Source organism: Fusarium oxysporum, chromosome XII (assembly GCF_013085055.1).
Source record: "Fusarium oxysporum Fo47 chromosome XII, complete sequence".
Taxonomy (NCBI): domain Eukaryota; kingdom Fungi; phylum Ascomycota; class Sordariomycetes; order Hypocreales; family Nectriaceae; genus Fusarium; species Fusarium oxysporum.
Genome location: NC_072851.1, coordinates 86,919 through 104,210, shown reverse-complemented (window position 1 = coordinate 104,210; position 17,292 = coordinate 86,919). Strand labels below are relative to the sequence as shown.

Sequence of the window (17,292 nt, the reverse complement as noted above, 5' to 3'; positions counted from 1 at the left end):
AATTTCTGTACAATTCCGGGAAGTTCCGTGATAGGTATTAGCTAATAGTAACCTAACGGTTTAAGGCTGAAAGGTAAAAAGGCGGAGGCGCAGGGATAGCTAAATTTCTTAAATTATTCTAATATCGCTAAGAAATATACACATTGTCATTGCAGTTTATTTTTAACTTACTTACTTATCAATAAGAGAAGGTTCCATAAGGCAGAAATTGCATATGCTATTTATACAACCTTACCGCCTGTTCAAATGCACCCACGGTACCTCTCCGCCGAATCCTTCAGCCAAAAAAGCGCGTTCGTGGTCCAGGCCGCTCTGAATCTGCAATCGCCTGCTGGTGCTGCGAGCTCTGTGCCTGCTATGTTGCCATCTCTGGAGCCTTGCGTGGCTGCTAGCACTCGCCGTAACCTTGTTTCGGTTCCAGCTGCGTGTCTTGTTTGCGTGAGTTCTGCATACTGTCCCTACACCGCCGGTTTCTCCTAGAGGTTTCATTGCCTCATCTTGACGATGATGCTCAAAAAGGACTGAATGCTGACATTGGTCTTGCGCCCAGCGTAGAAGGCACCTTAAATGCGATGGACAACGTCCTTGTTCCCGCTGTAGAACTGCTAATCTTGATTGCGTCTATGCCGCTTCCCGTCGCGGATATAACGGCCGTAAACGCACATCTACTCAATCCTCTAGTCACCGTGAAGCACCAAAGACCCTTGTCCCTATTGTTGAACGCACAGCCACGGTAGTCGGTTCTGCTCCCGCGGCGCCTGCGCTGGAATTCCCTTCTGTCTTTGATCCCACCATGTTTTTCGGTAATGTCGCAAGTCACTCGAGCGTTGACACAGGCTTCCCAATTGCCGCGTTCTCTCAACCTATTGCGTCAACTAGTTTGCCTGCCTTTTCTTCTCAGACTCTGCTTGGTGGTACTGGCAACGAAGTACCTCGGGCACTTCCTCTGAGAGAACGTTACATCGAGTCGTTCTATCTGAATTTCTACGCCGCTCATCCCTTTATACCGCCAAAGGATCTTCTTCTAATCTTAGCACAGCAGACCTCCCTGGAGCCCCTGCTTGCAGCTATGCGTTGGATTGGTTCTCTATACATCGAGCAAGACAGCTCTCGCAGCCTTTTAACAGATGCATCCCGCCTAATAGATGGTACGCCTCTCAAAAACGGCTTCTTAGTGCAGGCTATGTTGCTTGTCATCATTGGACTTGACGGCAATCGTCAAGGAAAAAGGGCCAAAAAGCTCATGGCAAATGCCCGGGATATCTCGATTCAAATTAAATTAAACACGCATCCATTTGCAGCCACCAACGGACAAGGAATTCCGATACTTGAGGAGAGCTGGCGGAGGACGTGGTGGGAGCTTTACATTGTGGATGCCCTTATGTCGGGTGTGCATCAAACCAACATCTTTATTCTGTATGATGTACCTACGGATGTCGGTCTGCCTTGTGAGGAGTACCAATATCTCACAGGAGTAAGTCGCGTTATAAGTCCTGGTATCTACTGTATGTTTACAAGATCTAGCAAATACCTCCCCCCATTCACCCATACGATACGGAAAACTTGGGACTGTTTGATGGCAGGCCGTTTTCATCGTACACCTATCGGATTCAATGTGCCTGCCTCTTGGGTACCCTTCAAAAAATGCCAACACAGGTCGACCATGTCGACAGGCTCCTCGCCAACTGGATGCTCCGCTTACCTCCTTCAAAATATGACGCTTATTGCAAAGGCGAGTTAGATGAGATGATGTTCCAGGCCATTATGATGTGGCAGGCTATTTCTATTCTCTTACACCAGCCTCACTCACAACTGGATCCATCTTTGACTTATAATATTAAGGCCTGCGTCCCCAACACGCCAGCTGTTTCCAGCGATGCCTTAAATTCGCATACGAAACATACGATTCGGGCTGCGAGGGAACTTAGCAAGTTGATCAGCCAACGCGTTCCTCTCCTCAAACACACTCATTTCTTTGCTTACATGGTGACACTCTCATCGACAATCCACCTCAGCAGATGGTCATTAACCTTTGTGGCCGAAGATGATGAGGATCTACGTCAAAATATGGGTCGAAATATTGGGGCCCTTATAAAGTATGCTGAGATGTGGCCTATGGCGCAACGTTTGGGACTGCAAGTAAAGCAAATTGCAAAAAAGGTGTATACAACAAAGAAGCACCAGCAACAGCAGCCTTCAAAATAGGTAGTCCTACTCCTATAAAAGTAAATAGCTGATATTTATAGTTTATAGACATAAATATATAATATATTAGTTGACTTATCTTAAAATAATTATAAGATTATTAAAATTTCTTATTTTATATAATATAACTAAGTACTTAACAATATTAAACTCAATGGAAATAAAGAATTAGTTTAAGATACAAGGTTTACTAAGTATTATATAAAATGTTTACACTTAAAACTAATATAAATTCATCTTCAGACAAGAAACTATCTCGCTGCCCTTCCAGTTACTATTATCAAAGCCGGTGCCCTTATCCTCGTACTTTCCAGGAGCCCACTTGCCACCGCTATTCCTCTTAGTGTTCTTCTAATCATACTTCTCGGGGGTCCACTTTCCATCATCATAACCAGTACAATCACCCTCATACTTGCCAGGGTGCCAGCTGCCCTCATCACTGCGCTTACCATACTTTTTAGACGGCAACTTAGCATCTTCGAAGTTGGTACCCTGACTCTCGTAGTTTCCAGGCTTCCAGGAGTCATCATCAATCGTGTCCACCTGGTCCTTCTTGGTCTTGGACTTGTCGCCGGGGTACTTGGTAGGTGTCCACTTGCCATCATTGTGGCCAGTACCCTTGCCTTCGTACCCACCAGGAACCCACTTGCCATTATCGGCGGGCTTCTCGGTAGGGAATGCTAGAGCCGTGACGGCAAAGGCAAGAAGAGAATAGGTGTAGCGCATTATAAACAGCGTAAGGGGAAGGTAAAGAAGCTCAAAGTTAAGGCAAGGCTTAAATTTGGAAGAACCAAAGATTAAAGGGCTGTTCGAGAGCTATTTTGGTTGTTGAAGTGTCGATGATGGTAATTATAATAGAGAGGAGAACAGGATATCATAACCTTTTTATCATGGAAGCTCTGAATTATGTGGGCTCAAGGTGTTCAGTATAATCCCTCTCCTAAACCATCACTAACAAGGGTTGCGGATTCGCAGTTCCAGAAGCATCCTCGGCATCTATCCTCACCACCGTTTCCGTGAGGCGGTGAGATGATGACGGCTGATGTAATTTCCTCCCGTTTGGTAGTTCTGACCTCAATCATCGGTACTCATTTCATAATAGTGTAACAAAAGCCTTCAGTTGCGGACAGGCAACCCCAAATGAAGTCTCGCCATCTAACCGAAAGCTGACACCAATAGGGGCACTGCAGAGCTTCGGCCAGCTTCACTAAGCGTCATAGGGAGACTTAAGCTGAAGTGGCTGTGCTTGAATAGCCCTAAGACGTTGCATGGGAAGCGCAATTTTTCTATCTTGATAATTGATCATGGCGAGTCCAGACCCTGTGCGAAGCCCCATACTAACCAATCAGAGACGTGGACATCGGGGAAGGCGACTGACCCGCTGACGTGAGCACCCAGGTCCGCTGACAGTGGCTGTCCAAGCTGAAACGTGCTGACGATTCAATTAGGACTTTGCAATTGTTCAATCTCGAGTCATTGGCAATGCTGGTGAAATAGGAAGTTGGCAGTGCACGATGGGCCTCAGGGGTTGGAAGAGAGGAAGGCATAAAAGATGCCCTAGTGTACAAGTCAGAGAACTGTTCTCTCCTCACTCATCACCTCTCATTCTGCTTCTATTCAAGCTGCATAACCATGAAGGTTCTGTTTTTTTCTCTTCTTTGGCCTGCTGTAGCCAGCGCTGCTGCCTGCAAGCCAACACCCCCTAAATCGAAAGCCGCTTGCAAGTTGGCCGCCATTGACAGCGTGGATATGAGTGTCGGCTTCGACTACAATGGGGACTGTGCCCCAAGCACCGGAACTCTCAAAAGCTTCATGATATTTGTTGACTTTTCTGATGCCGAAGCCGCCGAAGGCGAGACCCCCCAATCGCTCTACGACGCTATAATCCCCCAAACAACCGAATGGTACAGACAGGCTTCTCATGGGGCTCTGTCATTCAATGTTTCGGCCGATCTATCCAAGTTCTACCGCATGCCCGCATCTGCTGCATCATATGGATGGGAACGAGGTCTCACATGGGCAGAACATCAAGAATACATCCAGGATGCCCTCGACGCCTACACAGCCAAAGGCACTCGCCCTCCACCTCCTGAATCAGATGTCCTCTACGTTGTTCCCGTAAAGAGCGTCAGTGTTAGAGGAATCTCTCGGTCCATCACCTTCGTTACGCGAGCAAAGACTAGACAGGGTGATTATGTTGCCCGGAAGACCGTCACCGTTGGGACCGACGCATTTACGGCTTGGGGACCGAAAAGCTGGATTGTATTGGCTCACGAAACCGGACATACTATGTGTTTGGCCGATTTGTACCCGTTCGAGGATCTTGGCCTGGGTTACTACGTTGGTGGCTGGAGTGCCATGGGTGACGTCTCTGGCATTGGCCCCGATTTCTTCGCCTGGGACAAATGGCGACTGGGTTGGATTGACGACAAGTCTATCGACTGTGTTTCGGAGCGAGGAACTACTCAGCACACTCTTACCCCACTAGAACTAAACACTTCTGACAATGCCGTCAAAGCTGTTGTCGTCGCCGTCAACCAAACCTCCGCACTTGTCGTAGAGGCCCGTATACCCGAGGGTCTTGATTCAGGCGTGTGCGCCCCCGGCGTCTTACTCTACACAGTTGATACCTCGGTCAAGTCAGGCTACGGCCCTATCCGTGTTGCAGATGTGACCCCAGAATCAGGTGGCTGCGGTAACGATAGCGTCTACGACAAGAATGATGGAACGTTGTCCCTGGTACAGGGTGGAGTGAGCGTATATAAGGTTCCTGGCTGGGGAGTTCAGATTATTCTAGTAAAGCAGACAGAGAAGAGCTATACTATTAGAGTTGATGCTGAGTTGTAGGGTTTAGAATTGGAATTAAACGACAGGAAGATTATTGCCTATTTTAGTATAGGTAACATTCAAGTTCCATTCTTTATAAACAAATTATTATTTAAAGTAAGTTTAAATAAAATACTTTAAGATATTAATTATTATTCCATTATGTTAAAGCTCTCCTTTAATATTATATTATTACTCAAGAACTACTAATATAATTCTAGAAGCTTATATTATATATACCCTATAAAAAACCCTATAGAATAACAGGCCCTTGCTATAAAAGACTTATATAATGGATTTACAAGCAATAAGTTTATTTATTAGCCGGAGAACTTACTAACTAGTTATATTATTTATCTTACTAAAGTATAAGTAAAAATAACTTAACCTAGGAATAATATACCTTGGGGATAACTTATTTTAAAGACTTATTTACCCTTAAGGAAACTATCTAATATATATTAGATCTACTATTAATATAATAGTTAGGTTTCCAATTATGGATAACCTAAGCAATGCTAGGTTTATGATAAATAAAATAAAGTTAGTATATATAGAACCTGGTCTAGTTAGCCCGAATTTATAATATATGGTATCCAAAGCATATTTCTGAATTTGAATTATTTTCCAAATGTGGAGTTTAATATATAAGTTCAAAATTTAATAAATGCCTATGTTGGACATATACATATCATGTTCGCCAACCCTAGTTACTATCTTTTGAGATAATATTAATCTTCTTTGAAAAAGTGTGAAGTTTAGGATGTATTAGAAATATATCCATAAATTCATCCATTGTTAGATACATACTTAGTTACAAAGAAATGAACAGGAAATTGACTAGTAAAGTAACTCCAACCGCTATCAACCAGGGCACCGAACGCCTAACAGCATCCGAAATCATCAAGTCTGGCTCGTAGGTGTTGGGAACTGTCGAGTTCGTCGTGCCGTTCCAACAGTATCTCTGAAAACAGTCTACGCATTTGGATGGTACAGCTGTGCCTGTACGAACTAGGCTACGAGCCAACACCGCGCAACCTACGCAGGCAAGCCAATCTGAGTCCACTGTGCCATTACCCATCGTTGCAACATTATAACCGTTGCGAAGAATCTGATTTCTCTCACTGTCGCTGTATTCAAGGTCGAAAGTCGTGAAATTAGACTCATATGAATATGGCGCGTTGGGAAGGTAGACAATCAGTGGCCCTGACGAGTTACCAGAGTCTGTGTCACAACCAAAAAAGGTCGGCTGCTTATTCAGACCGAGATTAATGAAAGTGTTTTGGTCTGGGACCTTTGGAAACTCGTTGTTTTGAGTTGAGACGCCTGCTTTAGATCTCTCATATGTGGCTACCAGAGATGTGCCGTTCGGCCAATGTGTCTTGGTATCAGCCGAGCCGTCGATAGCGAAGATGACATCGACTTGTCGCTCAGATACGAGCAATGGATGGAAGGGAACATTCTGTAAATCCTCACCGCCGTCGACAAGGGTAAGGATGGTGCTGTCTGCGTTCGAGTTGTTCTTAGGATTATACTTGTAGAACGGGTTTGGCCAGTTAGCAATATCCCTGTTCTCGTCGCCAATATCCGCCAGAGTATTATTTATAGCCTTAAGTAGGAACTCTGGAACATTGTCGGCCTTTTGGATCTGCAGGAATGCCTGGTTGAAAAGCGACGCTGAGGTGCCCATAACGAAACCAGCGTTGTCGACCCCAGCGACACAGTCTCCATTGCGTCCGATTGTACCGTTCTGGAAGGCAGAGCCAACATACTTCAGAGGTGCAAATGCGGCAAGCTCTGGGTCAAAAGATCCCATTTCCCACGGATTGAACTCCATGATGGTGGAATTGCTTGCTATTTGAAGCTGTCCCGTTGTTCTTTCTATTGCAACTATAAGAGGCATAGGCGCCCTCGCAGCTGCGAACTCGGTATCATTTGCAATCGATGAGAAGGTATATGCTAAGTGATGGTTAGCTCCCTATTCAGACTATAGTCAAAAACTAATACCTGGACCTCCATCGCTCGCATTGACAAGTTGATAAGATAAGGACCTTCCCCAATAGTCGGTTAGGGACTTGTTGTAACCTGCCTCCACTTTACCTTGGACATCTTGGTATAGCTCGCGGTAGTATCGCGTTACAGACAGATCATTTGGGCCTGGGTTTATCAAAGTAAGCAAGAGCCCTCAATAGGTAACTATGCTGCAACAAACCTTCGATGATTGAATCATCAATTTGCCAAAGGGAACCTAGGAAAGCATTGGAACCATAAATGATAGATTCCACTGTCGTGAAGTTCTGTACGTACAGACTTCCAACCACCCAGCTGCCTCCAGACAGACCGCTGAGGTAGGTTGTAGCTTGGAGAATACCGCCCAATTGGCCTTCACTTGTCGACCCTGTGGTTCGGTTGTCAAATGCAGCGATGGCACCAGCACCGTTTATCATGGCTCGATAACCTCCACCGGAGATAGCAATGCCAATTCGTGGCAACGTCGTGCCATTGCTCACAATGCCGTTCAAGTATGCTGCAATGTCGATGCCTCCGAGATTTGCACGGGTAAGAAATTCTTCTAACGCTGGAAAAGTGCTATTATCGCGAAGCTCCAGCCATGATGTTTCTTCAGTCGACAATGTCTTTGCCTGCCGAATTGCGGGCCGTGTCTTGGGGCATGGGACACGAGTTGGGGTATATCCATCAGGGGCATCCGGTGCTGCTCTTGGCTCAAGAATTGGGAAAAGTCCGCCTTCAGGGAAGCCGCAGTGTATTGCTGGATTAGAGATTTAGTCCAAGTCTACCTTGGTAACTGATACATGAACATACCCGTGGAAAACGCCAGCAAAATTGCCAACTGGATCAAGCGACCGCATGGTATCATCTTTCACTGTCAAGTAGGGTTCGAATTGTCAGGGTCGATGATTTTGAGTGGTAGCTCAGTTTAGGATGGCGACGCGGACGGGAACAGAGAGACTCCAATATCTCTCGGAGACAAGAGCAGCCTTGAGGTCCTTGTGCTTATTGGAATATCGTGTATTTCTGAGGCGTATTGTTCAAAACCACTGGCTATTAGTCACATGTGTCACAGTTACGTATGCGTTCTTGTGAATTTAAGTTGTGTAATAACCCACTGACTAGTGCTTATGGACTAGTACTCCATCTTAGCCAATAACATCGCATGTTTGGCTTCATGCAAGACAAACGTGGCTGAACTTTGCATTAACGTAGCTGTTTGTCAGACTACGTACTGATCCCTCAGATCATTCAAGTGACAGCAACAAACGCACCATCATCCAATCCTGCATCTGAGCCTGAAACTGGTTCTGTAGTGGCTGTCAGGTTTTCGATGTACAGGGTCATTGCCAAAGATAGTTAGCTTACCAAACACGAAATCAACAACAGCCTGATTTCCCCGCCCACCCAAAACTCTGATGTTGAAAGCATCTCGTGGGCAACAGCAGTCGTATTTGTTTGGCCCCACGTAAGGTATGTTCTACGAAAAGGTCACTTTATTATTGGTCTCGAAGCCGAAGACCCTGGAGGAAACCGAACCAGTAATCACACCATATATGTGGCTTGACTGGCATCGCAACCTGCCGCTCTCCCCTGCTAGTAGCTCTTGCGGCGGTCGCGAGTCTGGCGTGTCAATCCACTGGCCATGATCTAGGCTTGGTGATTCTGCCTTAATGTTGTGTTCCTGTTAGCATGATTCAGAATAACAACTAATAACTCCCTTGCAGCCATGTTATTGTTGACTTGGAACGATAATTAATTGATGGTTTGCGCTGTCATGGGGTGCGTAACTATTAGATTGTAAGCAGAATAGAAGAGATCAGTCTTGAACATCATTACAGTTTGTCGATATTGTGTGAAGTTATTCCAGCCTTATGTATTTGTCTATAGCTGTCCTTAACACCACGGGGGCCATTATCAGTTGGCTAAAGTGAGTTGTGAGCTTTACAAGTGGCCGCTCTCTTATCAAAAGGAACCCTTATTTGAGACACTACCGTTTAAAGATTTAGCAAACGGCTCGAGTATCTTTGTGGTATGGCACAGCACCACTATCAAGGATAGACATAGATTAAGTTGTTACAATCATGATCAGTGAACATATCTAGTTGACCAGGACTACAACTAAGATCTATAAAATGGGCCACGGTGTCGCTTCTTTCGAGATGTTGATTTTATAAATGTTATGCACTCAAAACACTGACATGTCTTCCACCGATCACAAGCTCGACAAGGGTCAACTCTCCAAGCAAGGACGGCGACGCCATCATAATCATGATAGTATAGATGATCCAAATCATCACTGTCACCACCGTCATCATCATGTTCACCGCAGACCAATAGACGACAACGCTATGAGACTGTACGAAGAGCCAGAGTGGTGGAGTCACTTGATTAATCCATCGGCTCTGGAGACGTTAATTAGTGAGGCTCATCTCCGTCTAACTACTTCCGTTATATTCGCTTACAGGATATGCATCAGCAAAGGCGATTGAAGCGAGCGGTCATAGTGAAAAGAGGGGTTCCGAGATTGGTAATGAAAGCCACCATGCGCTGCTTATGGGTGTCCGTACGGGGGCGGAAGTAGCATCCCGTATCAAAAATGATAGAGGGCCTTGGGCTGGCGAGAAGTCAATCAAGGTTGTCAGTGCAGCCATAGCATCGGCAACTATTGACTTATTACTGGGCACTGATTCCAAAAGCCATCCACTGAGATATGCAGTGGCTTCAATGGTTGAGAAGGTTATTATAGGTAGAATAATAAATGGTAAACTAAAGCTTTGAAACGTATACATTTCGATACCTTTCTGCCCTGACCGTGAAAGTCTTTTAGGTTTGGGAGCTAGACCACAGGGAATGCAATCGTATCATTCATTTGCCAAATGGGATGAGGCCATTGACGACACTATAATACGATTATGGTTGCAAAGACAGGAACTCCCAATCTCTTCAGACCCTGAGACCCTGTGATGCATGTGGTGAACACCATCTTCCGATGCAACTAATTAATCTAGTTATTGTGCTAAGCTGTTGGTGACGCGGCGACAATACACATGTCATTCAGCTCGACAATATGGGTCCAAAGAGACCCTAACCTCGATCCCCACAAGCTTCTATTCCTTGACAGGCATCCCGCTCAACGATTACCTGTCAGCGTGGCCTAGTGCATGACATCTAGCTGGATTGCACCAATTGAGGAACGAAAGGATGAGAAATAGAAAGTCCAGACCCAACCTTATCATATCTAATCTGCAACAAATGGACCGGTCTCGAATTGCCAAGGTATATCGCTATTCATTGTGCTAGATAGAGGACACATGCTGAAGTATAGAGTCAAGAAGTACAAAGCCAAACATTCTAACATTAGATAGCACCATAGAGGCAAATAGAGAACATACCATATGCAGGTCCCAATTGTTACGAGAAAAAAGCTGAAACAACTCTCTACAGTACCTTGCTGAGCCTTCATGTATTAACCGGCCATTAGGTTCAATAATACCAACAGCAATAGCTTCATATTTGTTTTTTCAACCATATCACCATCATTTCCATCGCCCTTCATGCCCGTGACTCTTGGGAATCGGGCAATCTGCTCCATTCACCTCGATGAACCCAGTCTTTTCCTGTCAGGATTTGAATCCTTGTGCCAGGACTGTTATCAGGAGCGGAATGACACTGCATTATTACGAGGAACACTCCAGCTGCAAGTCACAAGAAACACGAAGATCAAGTCAGTGCAGCTTAGGCTGGTGGGACGCACTCACTTGGCCTGGCAACAGGCAACGCAACCAGACTTCCACGAGGAATGTAACATGCCAACACAAGTGTCGACATTCTTCAGCGCCTTGAACAACCTTGAAAAGAATGATTTTGGGTTCCAGTGCAGATACCAGTTGCAGGGCGCATCAGGCTCCGACAGCAACCTTATGAATGAAGGAAATACATTGGCACCGTTGGATCTAAATCTTCACAGCATCATGGGTGCCAAAAAGAGACGGCGTTTGGCTCTTGACAACGTTCAAGCACAATATTACAACCATGGCAATACGATTCGACCCGCAACTGAAGTACAAGACTACAAGATTTTCAGCCCGGGTACATACGATTATCCCTTTGCATTCTCAATCGCACAAGACGAACTGGAGACGATCAAGGTACCATATGGCTCTGTGAAGTGGGAGCTACGTGCAACTATCGCTCGCGCTGGTATGTTCAACACCAATCTTCGTGGCAGAAAAGAGGTTACATTGGTGAGAATTCCAGATCCATTATCTCTGGAGACGATGCAGCCGATCCTGTTTAGCCGGCAATGGGAGGACTTTTTATACTACGATATAATCGTAGGGGGAAGAAGCTTCCCTATCGGCAGCATGATCCCTATCTTCCTTCGGCTGGGGCCTCTGGACAAGGTCCAAGTGCATGGGTTCGAGGTCTTGGTAACCGAATCTATAGAATACTCGTCGAATAACAAGAAGGTTATCAAGAGGACTCCCAGTCGCACCGTCCTTCTCCTCAAGAAGACAGCTGAGAAAGCTATTTTCCCTTCATGGGCGACTTCAGGCCTCGTAACCGTCCGTGATGGCGAATTCACCCCAGAGCCGAGAAACGAGACTTGCGAAATGGCTACCGAACAAAGGAGTGCAGAGGCATCAGGGGAGCGGACATTGGCCGATACTGTGACAGAGAGACGAGACAGCCTTTTGTTCAACTCGGATCTGGATTTGCCGACTTTCTGGGGTACAACTGAGATCGAAGCAGCTGTGCAGATCCCCACGTGTGGTATGATGTTGAGGAGGGGGGACCTAAGGCTGCACCCCAAGTGTATATGGAAGAATGTCGTTGCAAAGCATTGCCTGAAGGTAAATTCCTCAGCATCCTCCCGCCCCGCCTTATTCACGCTGACGTTGACGAACAGATCATACTGCATATCAGCCTTCTTGATGCCAATAACCCGGCTGAGAAAAAGCGCATCTATCGAGATACCATCACATACTTGCCGCTTGCTCTTCTTAACTGTCGAGCCAACCAGGCTAACATGAGCCTTCCTTCCTACTCTGATGAGACATTTCCGTCTCTGAGCTATCACAAAAGCTGTGGGTGCCCTGATGCTTTGACCATACCGATCGAAAAGCCACCCCGCCATTCCATTGGAGGGCTGGCTGCGTGCCACCTTGTCGCTGACGGGCATAACGCCCACCCTACCACAAACTCATGGCAACCCACTGATGTATCGGGGGACCACACCTTCGACCTGTCTAGCTCCGATAGCGACATCACACCACCAGCCGTCCCCGCACTCATCAACGACGAACTCCCACCACACTACGATGACATTGTGCGTGGCACTGGTCTCAACGGCCTTGGAGATCATTTCTCCAATCTAGCACGTTATGGATGAGACGCGGCCCTTTGGTTTCAGTTTTGCCGCGCTTGCTCTTGAAAGATCTTCGATCTAGACTCGGTGATATTCAATGTGAAAGGGAAAGACAAGCTAGCAGGTTAAATAGATGCCTACAGTTAAATCAAAGTACAATACATTTCAGTTATTGCTGCCTCTTTGGCAGAGAAGGCTTGGGTGACAAATTAACAGCCCATGGACATACTTATCCAGCCTATCGAAACCCCCAATATCATAATCTGAGGCTCACCCGGCGTGCGTCCTTGTTTCCCTTGTCAAAGCTATGGTCCGATTCGCCCAGTATTTTATGGTAAGCTGAAATAAGGTGACTTGTCGCTATGAAAGCTTCGTTTAAGTGTTAGCTCCTCGCCGGTCTGGCTGCGGTCTGGTTGGCTTCAATGGGCCTCGTGGGTATGCGCTCGTCAGTATCCTACCCACTGAGTAAGTCTTTATACTGACGATCAACAAACATCGTGAAACGCAGAGGACAGCACATGCAAGCACAACTCGGTCAATGAGCGGAGGAAGTGTCACTTCTGGCAATAACATCTTAGACTAGCCAAGCTTGGAATCGGTCGCTTATGGCGACTTTACAAGAGGGTGGGTGCGGGTTAATATTGTCCCGCTATTTGTCTGGGATCGCAACCTTCCGGGCCATCCTATTGGAAGAACAGTCCTGACCCTGAACCACTTCACATGCATAAGTACGATCCTTACCCTCTATCAGCTTCATATACTTATAAGAGTAGCTAATGGTAAGATAGAATAAAGATAATGGGGCGACTGGTAAGATTTTTAGTTGCTCTTCCAGCACGAGTGTTTACCTGCCACACTCCGATGACATTCTTTCCTCCAATAGAAACAGTTCAAATGCGCTCAAATCACAGCTGTAAGCCACCATGATCCGATGTACTGTAAGTGGCGCTCTGCAGCGATCTAAAGAATTAGTCTTCATAATTTACTAAAGCCAGCCGACTTCTCAGAGTCCAAATCATACTAATATATATGTGGAATAATAAATACACGTATTGAGAATTTTGAGTTGACCGTGTTACGAAATACTATAGGGTAAACTTGTTTTTATAACCATGTAGTTACTTACTTACTTACTACGTGAATTTAACATTACTATTACTTCAATAGCAAGATAACCGCTCAAGGTATTCTCATACCTATATTCTATATTTTCTTTATGTTGCCGTCACCATACCACATTTAGAGGACCAACCGTTTTCGCTCAATTGCCTGTTCCCGCCATTCGGGACTAGGTATAAGGTTTAGTACAAAACTCTCGCGATGTTTCGATCGATTCCATAAGCCAATGCACTGGTTTTAGCAGGCTAGGCAAAATTCATATCGCCAGTCAGGGGTCTCAATCTGGGAGAAGTATATATATTTTCTGTATAACCCTTGGTGCAGGAGTCTACTGTTCCCTGTAAGGGATTGAAGAACTCTCGCCAGTCGGCAAAATGTCGGTAGGTAGATGCCTTGATGACTTGTCCACGTCTGCGCCCTCGATGCCCCTCCTTCACTGTAAGATAAGCTCGGCTCAAGCTACGTAAGACGAGCACAAAAGAGCCATTCAACATCAAGCCCATTCATCCAGCCCTCTCGACAGAGAAGGATGTCGGAAGTTCATAGACCCCAATCCGGGGTCTACCAGTCATACTCTCCATTGCCAGAAGGGAAATGGACTCGCATTCTCATCCTAGACCCAGGAGCTAGAGACGATCCCATAGAATGTTCTCTCCACGTTGCCAAACTTGACACTGAAGGTGAGATCCTCTATGCGAAATCGAAGTTTCTTTTTGATGAAACCCGTCTCGGCTGACCCTGACATATATTCAAAGTCTACGATGCGATATCATACGTCTGGGGTAACGGTGCAGAACGCCGCTCTATTCAGTGTCAAGGTCATCAAGTCGACGTCACCACCAACCTCTTCGAAGCTCTGCGCCAGATCAGACACCCCCGTGAGCCAAAACACCTATGGGCCGACGCCCTATGTATCAATCAGTCAGACCTGGTAGAGAAGAGCTTCCACGTCAACATGATGGGCGATATATACGCTCATGCCCAGCAAGTCGTGGTTTGTCTTGGCGACGACGGCCAGAACGGCGAAGTCGCAAGTGTCGCTTTCAGCGTCATACAAGATTACAATCGCATTGCCGCCAAGTACCTATCCGATGACGTCCTCAACAGCAGAGAGTGGTGGAAACCAGACGATGGTTACGGTCCTGTCACTGCTACGCGGCTTCAGAACGTTCTACCATTATTCAAGCATCCCTGGTTTGAGCGGGTTTGGGTTCTTCAGGAGGTTGGGCTTGCGAAGAACGTGGTGTTTGCCTACGGCTCGTCAATGATGGACTTTGCTGAAGTCATGGACTTCGTGCAGGCATGGGCCCAGACCGGCAACTCTTTTCCAGGTGTCTATTTCAGGTCAGGCCATATCTCGAACCTCTTCACATACATTTGGTCCTCATACGTCAAGGATGTCGAAGATGCCTGGTTCAGATCTTCCCGCATACTCAAAGTCCTGTTCCAGCAGTCACTGAAACGTTCAAAACTTGAGTTTCTAGATGTGCTCTTCAGGGCGAGACATATTCAAAAGGCTACAGACCTCAGGGACTTCGTTTACGCATTCCTCGGGCACCCTCGTGCAAGGTCGGACGACGGCGAGCTCTTGGTCAAGGCAGACTACTCAAGAAATCTGTCGCAACTGCGGCTCCAGTTGTTTTCCGGGCTGAGTCCCCATTCATTGCGATTTCTTGGCCTGGTATCTCACCGTCTCCTTGAGGAACTCGCGAGTGGGCCGTCGTGGTGCCCCCAATTAGACGTCAGTCGAGCTTGGGCTATCAATGGCAGATATGAGGCGTGCCCGGGGGAGGACCCGACCTCAGAAGGCTGGCTATCCCCCCGAGTTGATGGGTCGAGCCTTAAGCTCTGTCTGTATCTTATAGACACTGTCGATTTCTGCGGAGAGGTCGCCGCAAGGGAGCGAAGTAACAGTAATCAGGCCACGATCAGTACTGAGGAGTCTGGCCACCGCATCGCAGAATCAATGCTCGTTCAACGCCCTAGTCTTGCAGAAACATACTGGTCGGTCTTGGAGGAATCAGAGAAATGCCATGGTCTGACTTATCAAGACAAAGTGCTTGCTTTTGCGAGTACCCTTTTACACACGAAGGAGGATGAGGATGCTTTATCTATTGCTCACAGTTTTGCACAATTCTGCCAAGATTACTGTCCGTCCATACATTCCTATCTCCGTGATCACAACTGGCTGGAGCGATGGGGCACGGGAGGATCGCCGAAGCATTATATACCGTTCCGACAGCGAGCGGCAAACAGCATTCAAGGGGAGAGATTCTTCACCTCGGCCAAAGGCTATTGGTAAGTCATTCTTTCGTCCGTCAACACCATCGGGGGGCCATAAACTTTGAGCTCTCGAGCCTGCCATTCTTTACTGACGGTGAAGTATAATTGCAGTGGGATGGGATCGCCCTTGGTACAGCCCGGCGATCTAATATGTATTGTTCCAACAGTCCAAACTCCGTTAGTCATTAGGCCAATAGGGAGCAAACAGATGGCATTCAAGGTAATAGGATCCTGCTATCTATATGGAATGATGTATGGGGAAGTTCTGAAGACACCAGCAATGGGTCACAAAGCACAAAAGACTACAGTAGTGTTTCTTGTGTAGTTATATCTGCGATATTTCGCTGAGATCGAGTCCAGCAGCAGCTCGAGTGGGAGTGTTGAGACAGTGCTGCGAAGGTGGTCCGATCTGCTGGTGGCTGGTATATGGAGACTACGTAAAGAGCTGTGCTCCTCTCAAACACATGTAACTTAGAACTAACAACACCACAATCGACCCGTTTTTGCTTCAACCCAAACAGCTCTGGTCCCTTCCAATTCCGCATCGCGGTGCCGGTACCTTCTGAAATGAATCCTGGGAACATCGACAATCATGTGCCAAACATGTATTCTAAGATTTCATAGTAACTGCTGCCTTGTATTGCTTGTATCTAGGGACTATCTTACCAGCCCGTATGAGGCTCATCAGCAACAAAGGTGCCAGTGAGTTTCTTGGGGTCACCCTCCGTGGCGGCTCGTACGATGGCCGCGGCACCCTCCCTCGGGTCCTTCGCGCCGTACCCACCGGTGAACCTTGTGCGGCACATGCCAGGGGCGGCCGCAACGACAGCGATGTCGTGTTTGGCGAAATTCACAGACTGGGCCACAGTTATCATGTTGACTGCGGCCTTGCTGCTTCGGTAGTCAGGTACGTAGTATGCTTGAGCATTATATTCAAACCCTTCCTCGTTTGCCATCGTGATCAGTCCGACGCCAGATGAGACGTTCACAATTCTGCGATCTGTGTAAGACGAAGCCTGTATAAGCGGCAGAAACGCATCCGTCACGGCTGCGACGCCGAAGACATTGACCTCGAAAATCTCTCGATACTGGTCGCGAATGGTGGCGGCAGAAGATTCGCCCCGCCCCGCATTGTTTATCAGAATGTCCAGATGGCCGAACTGAGTTGACACAGCCATAACAGCAGCCGTGACGGAGCTGTCATCGATGACATCGAGAACAACCGGCGTCAGGTTTGTTTTGTCAATTCCCTCGGCCTGTAGCTCACGAATGGCGGCTTCGGCTTTGGTGACTGACCGTGCGCCGACGAGCACGTGGTATTTGCCTGAGGCGGCGAGTTGTAGGGCGATAGAGTAGCCAATACCTTGATTGGCGCCCGTAATGAGGACTACAGCTTTTGAAGAAGCCATTTCCCCGGTGATTAACTGTCACGGAAGTGGAGTATCGACAAGATGTCTTCAGGGTAAGCCAAGGAGGAG

At 46.9% G+C, this 17,292-nt stretch overlaps 8 protein-coding genes across 8 annotated transcripts; 5 read left to right on the top strand and 3 right to left on the bottom strand.

Moving 5' to 3' along the window:
• Positions 1–793: 793 nt before the first annotated feature.
• Positions 794–2,205, top strand: FOBCDRAFT_192754 (uncharacterized protein; the record flags this gene model as incomplete). The annotated part of the gene is made up of 2 exons (XM_054707734.2): positions 794–1,474; positions 1,525–2,205. The coding sequence occupies 2 exons, from the start codon at positions 794–796 to the stop codon at positions 2,203–2,205; spliced, it is 1,362 nt and encodes a 453-aa protein (XP_054563709.2).
• Positions 2,206–2,556: 351 nt separating this feature from the next.
• FOBCDRAFT_281930 (uncharacterized protein) lies at positions 2,557–2,931 on the bottom strand (the record flags this gene model as incomplete). Its single annotated transcript, XM_031193183.2, has 1 exon — positions 2,557–2,931. The coding sequence occupies one exon, from the start codon at positions 2,929–2,931 to the stop codon at positions 2,557–2,559; it is 375 nt and encodes a 124-aa protein (XP_031029804.2).
• Positions 2,932–3,837: 906 nt separating this feature from the next.
• On the top strand, positions 3,838–5,052 carry FOBCDRAFT_149345 (uncharacterized protein; the record flags this gene model as incomplete). The annotated part of the gene is made up of 1 exon (XM_031193182.2): positions 3,838–5,052. One exon carries the CDS (start codon positions 3,838–3,840, stop codon positions 5,050–5,052), a length of 1,215 nt encoding a protein of 404 aa, XP_031029803.2.
• A 793-nt stretch (positions 5,053–5,845) lies between these two features.
• FOBCDRAFT_208970 (lysophospholipase catalytic domain-containing protein) lies at positions 5,846–8,472 on the bottom strand (the record flags this gene model as incomplete). Its single annotated transcript, XM_054707733.1, has 6 exons — positions 5,846–6,990; positions 7,039–7,188; positions 7,244–7,801; positions 7,855–7,909; positions 8,316–8,351; positions 8,410–8,472. The coding sequence occupies 6 exons, from the start codon at positions 8,470–8,472 to the stop codon at positions 5,846–5,848; spliced, it is 2,007 nt and encodes a 668-aa protein (XP_054563708.1).
• A 770-nt stretch (positions 8,473–9,242) lies between these two features.
• On the top strand, positions 9,243–9,822 carry FOBCDRAFT_149365 (uncharacterized protein; the record flags this gene model as incomplete). Its single annotated transcript, XM_059608314.1, has 2 exons — positions 9,243–9,462; positions 9,521–9,822. 2 exons carry the CDS (start codon positions 9,243–9,245, stop codon positions 9,820–9,822), a joined length of 522 nt encoding a protein of 173 aa, XP_059468126.1.
• A 776-nt stretch (positions 9,823–10,598) lies between these two features.
• On the top strand, positions 10,599–12,436 carry FOBCDRAFT_245612 (uncharacterized protein; the record flags this gene model as incomplete). The annotated part of the gene is made up of 2 exons (XM_054707732.2): positions 10,599–11,897; positions 11,954–12,436. 2 exons carry the CDS (start codon positions 10,599–10,601, stop codon positions 12,434–12,436), a joined length of 1,782 nt encoding a protein of 593 aa, XP_054563707.2.
• A 1,624-nt stretch (positions 12,437–14,060) lies between these two features.
• On the top strand, positions 14,061–15,833 carry FOBCDRAFT_281926 (heterokaryon incompatibility protein-domain-containing protein; the record flags this gene model as incomplete). Its single annotated transcript, XM_054707731.1, has 2 exons — positions 14,061–14,211; positions 14,287–15,833. 2 exons carry the CDS (start codon positions 14,061–14,063, stop codon positions 15,831–15,833), a joined length of 1,698 nt encoding a protein of 565 aa, XP_054563706.1.
• A 615-nt stretch (positions 15,834–16,448) lies between these two features.
• FOBCDRAFT_233982 (uncharacterized protein) lies at positions 16,449–17,200 on the bottom strand. The gene has a single exon (XM_054707730.2). It carries the CDS (start codon positions 16,990–16,992, stop codon positions 16,477–16,479), a length of 516 nt encoding a protein of 171 aa, XP_054563705.2. The 5' UTR covers positions 16,993–17,200; the 3' UTR covers positions 16,449–16,476.
• Positions 17,201–17,292: the final 92 nt, after the last annotated feature.

Excerpts from the sequence above, each read along its gene's own strand:
- FOBCDRAFT_233982 (XM_054707730.2), bottom strand. The coding sequence starts at position 16,992 with ATGGCTGTGTCAACTCAGTTCGGCCATCTGGACATTCTGATAAACAAT.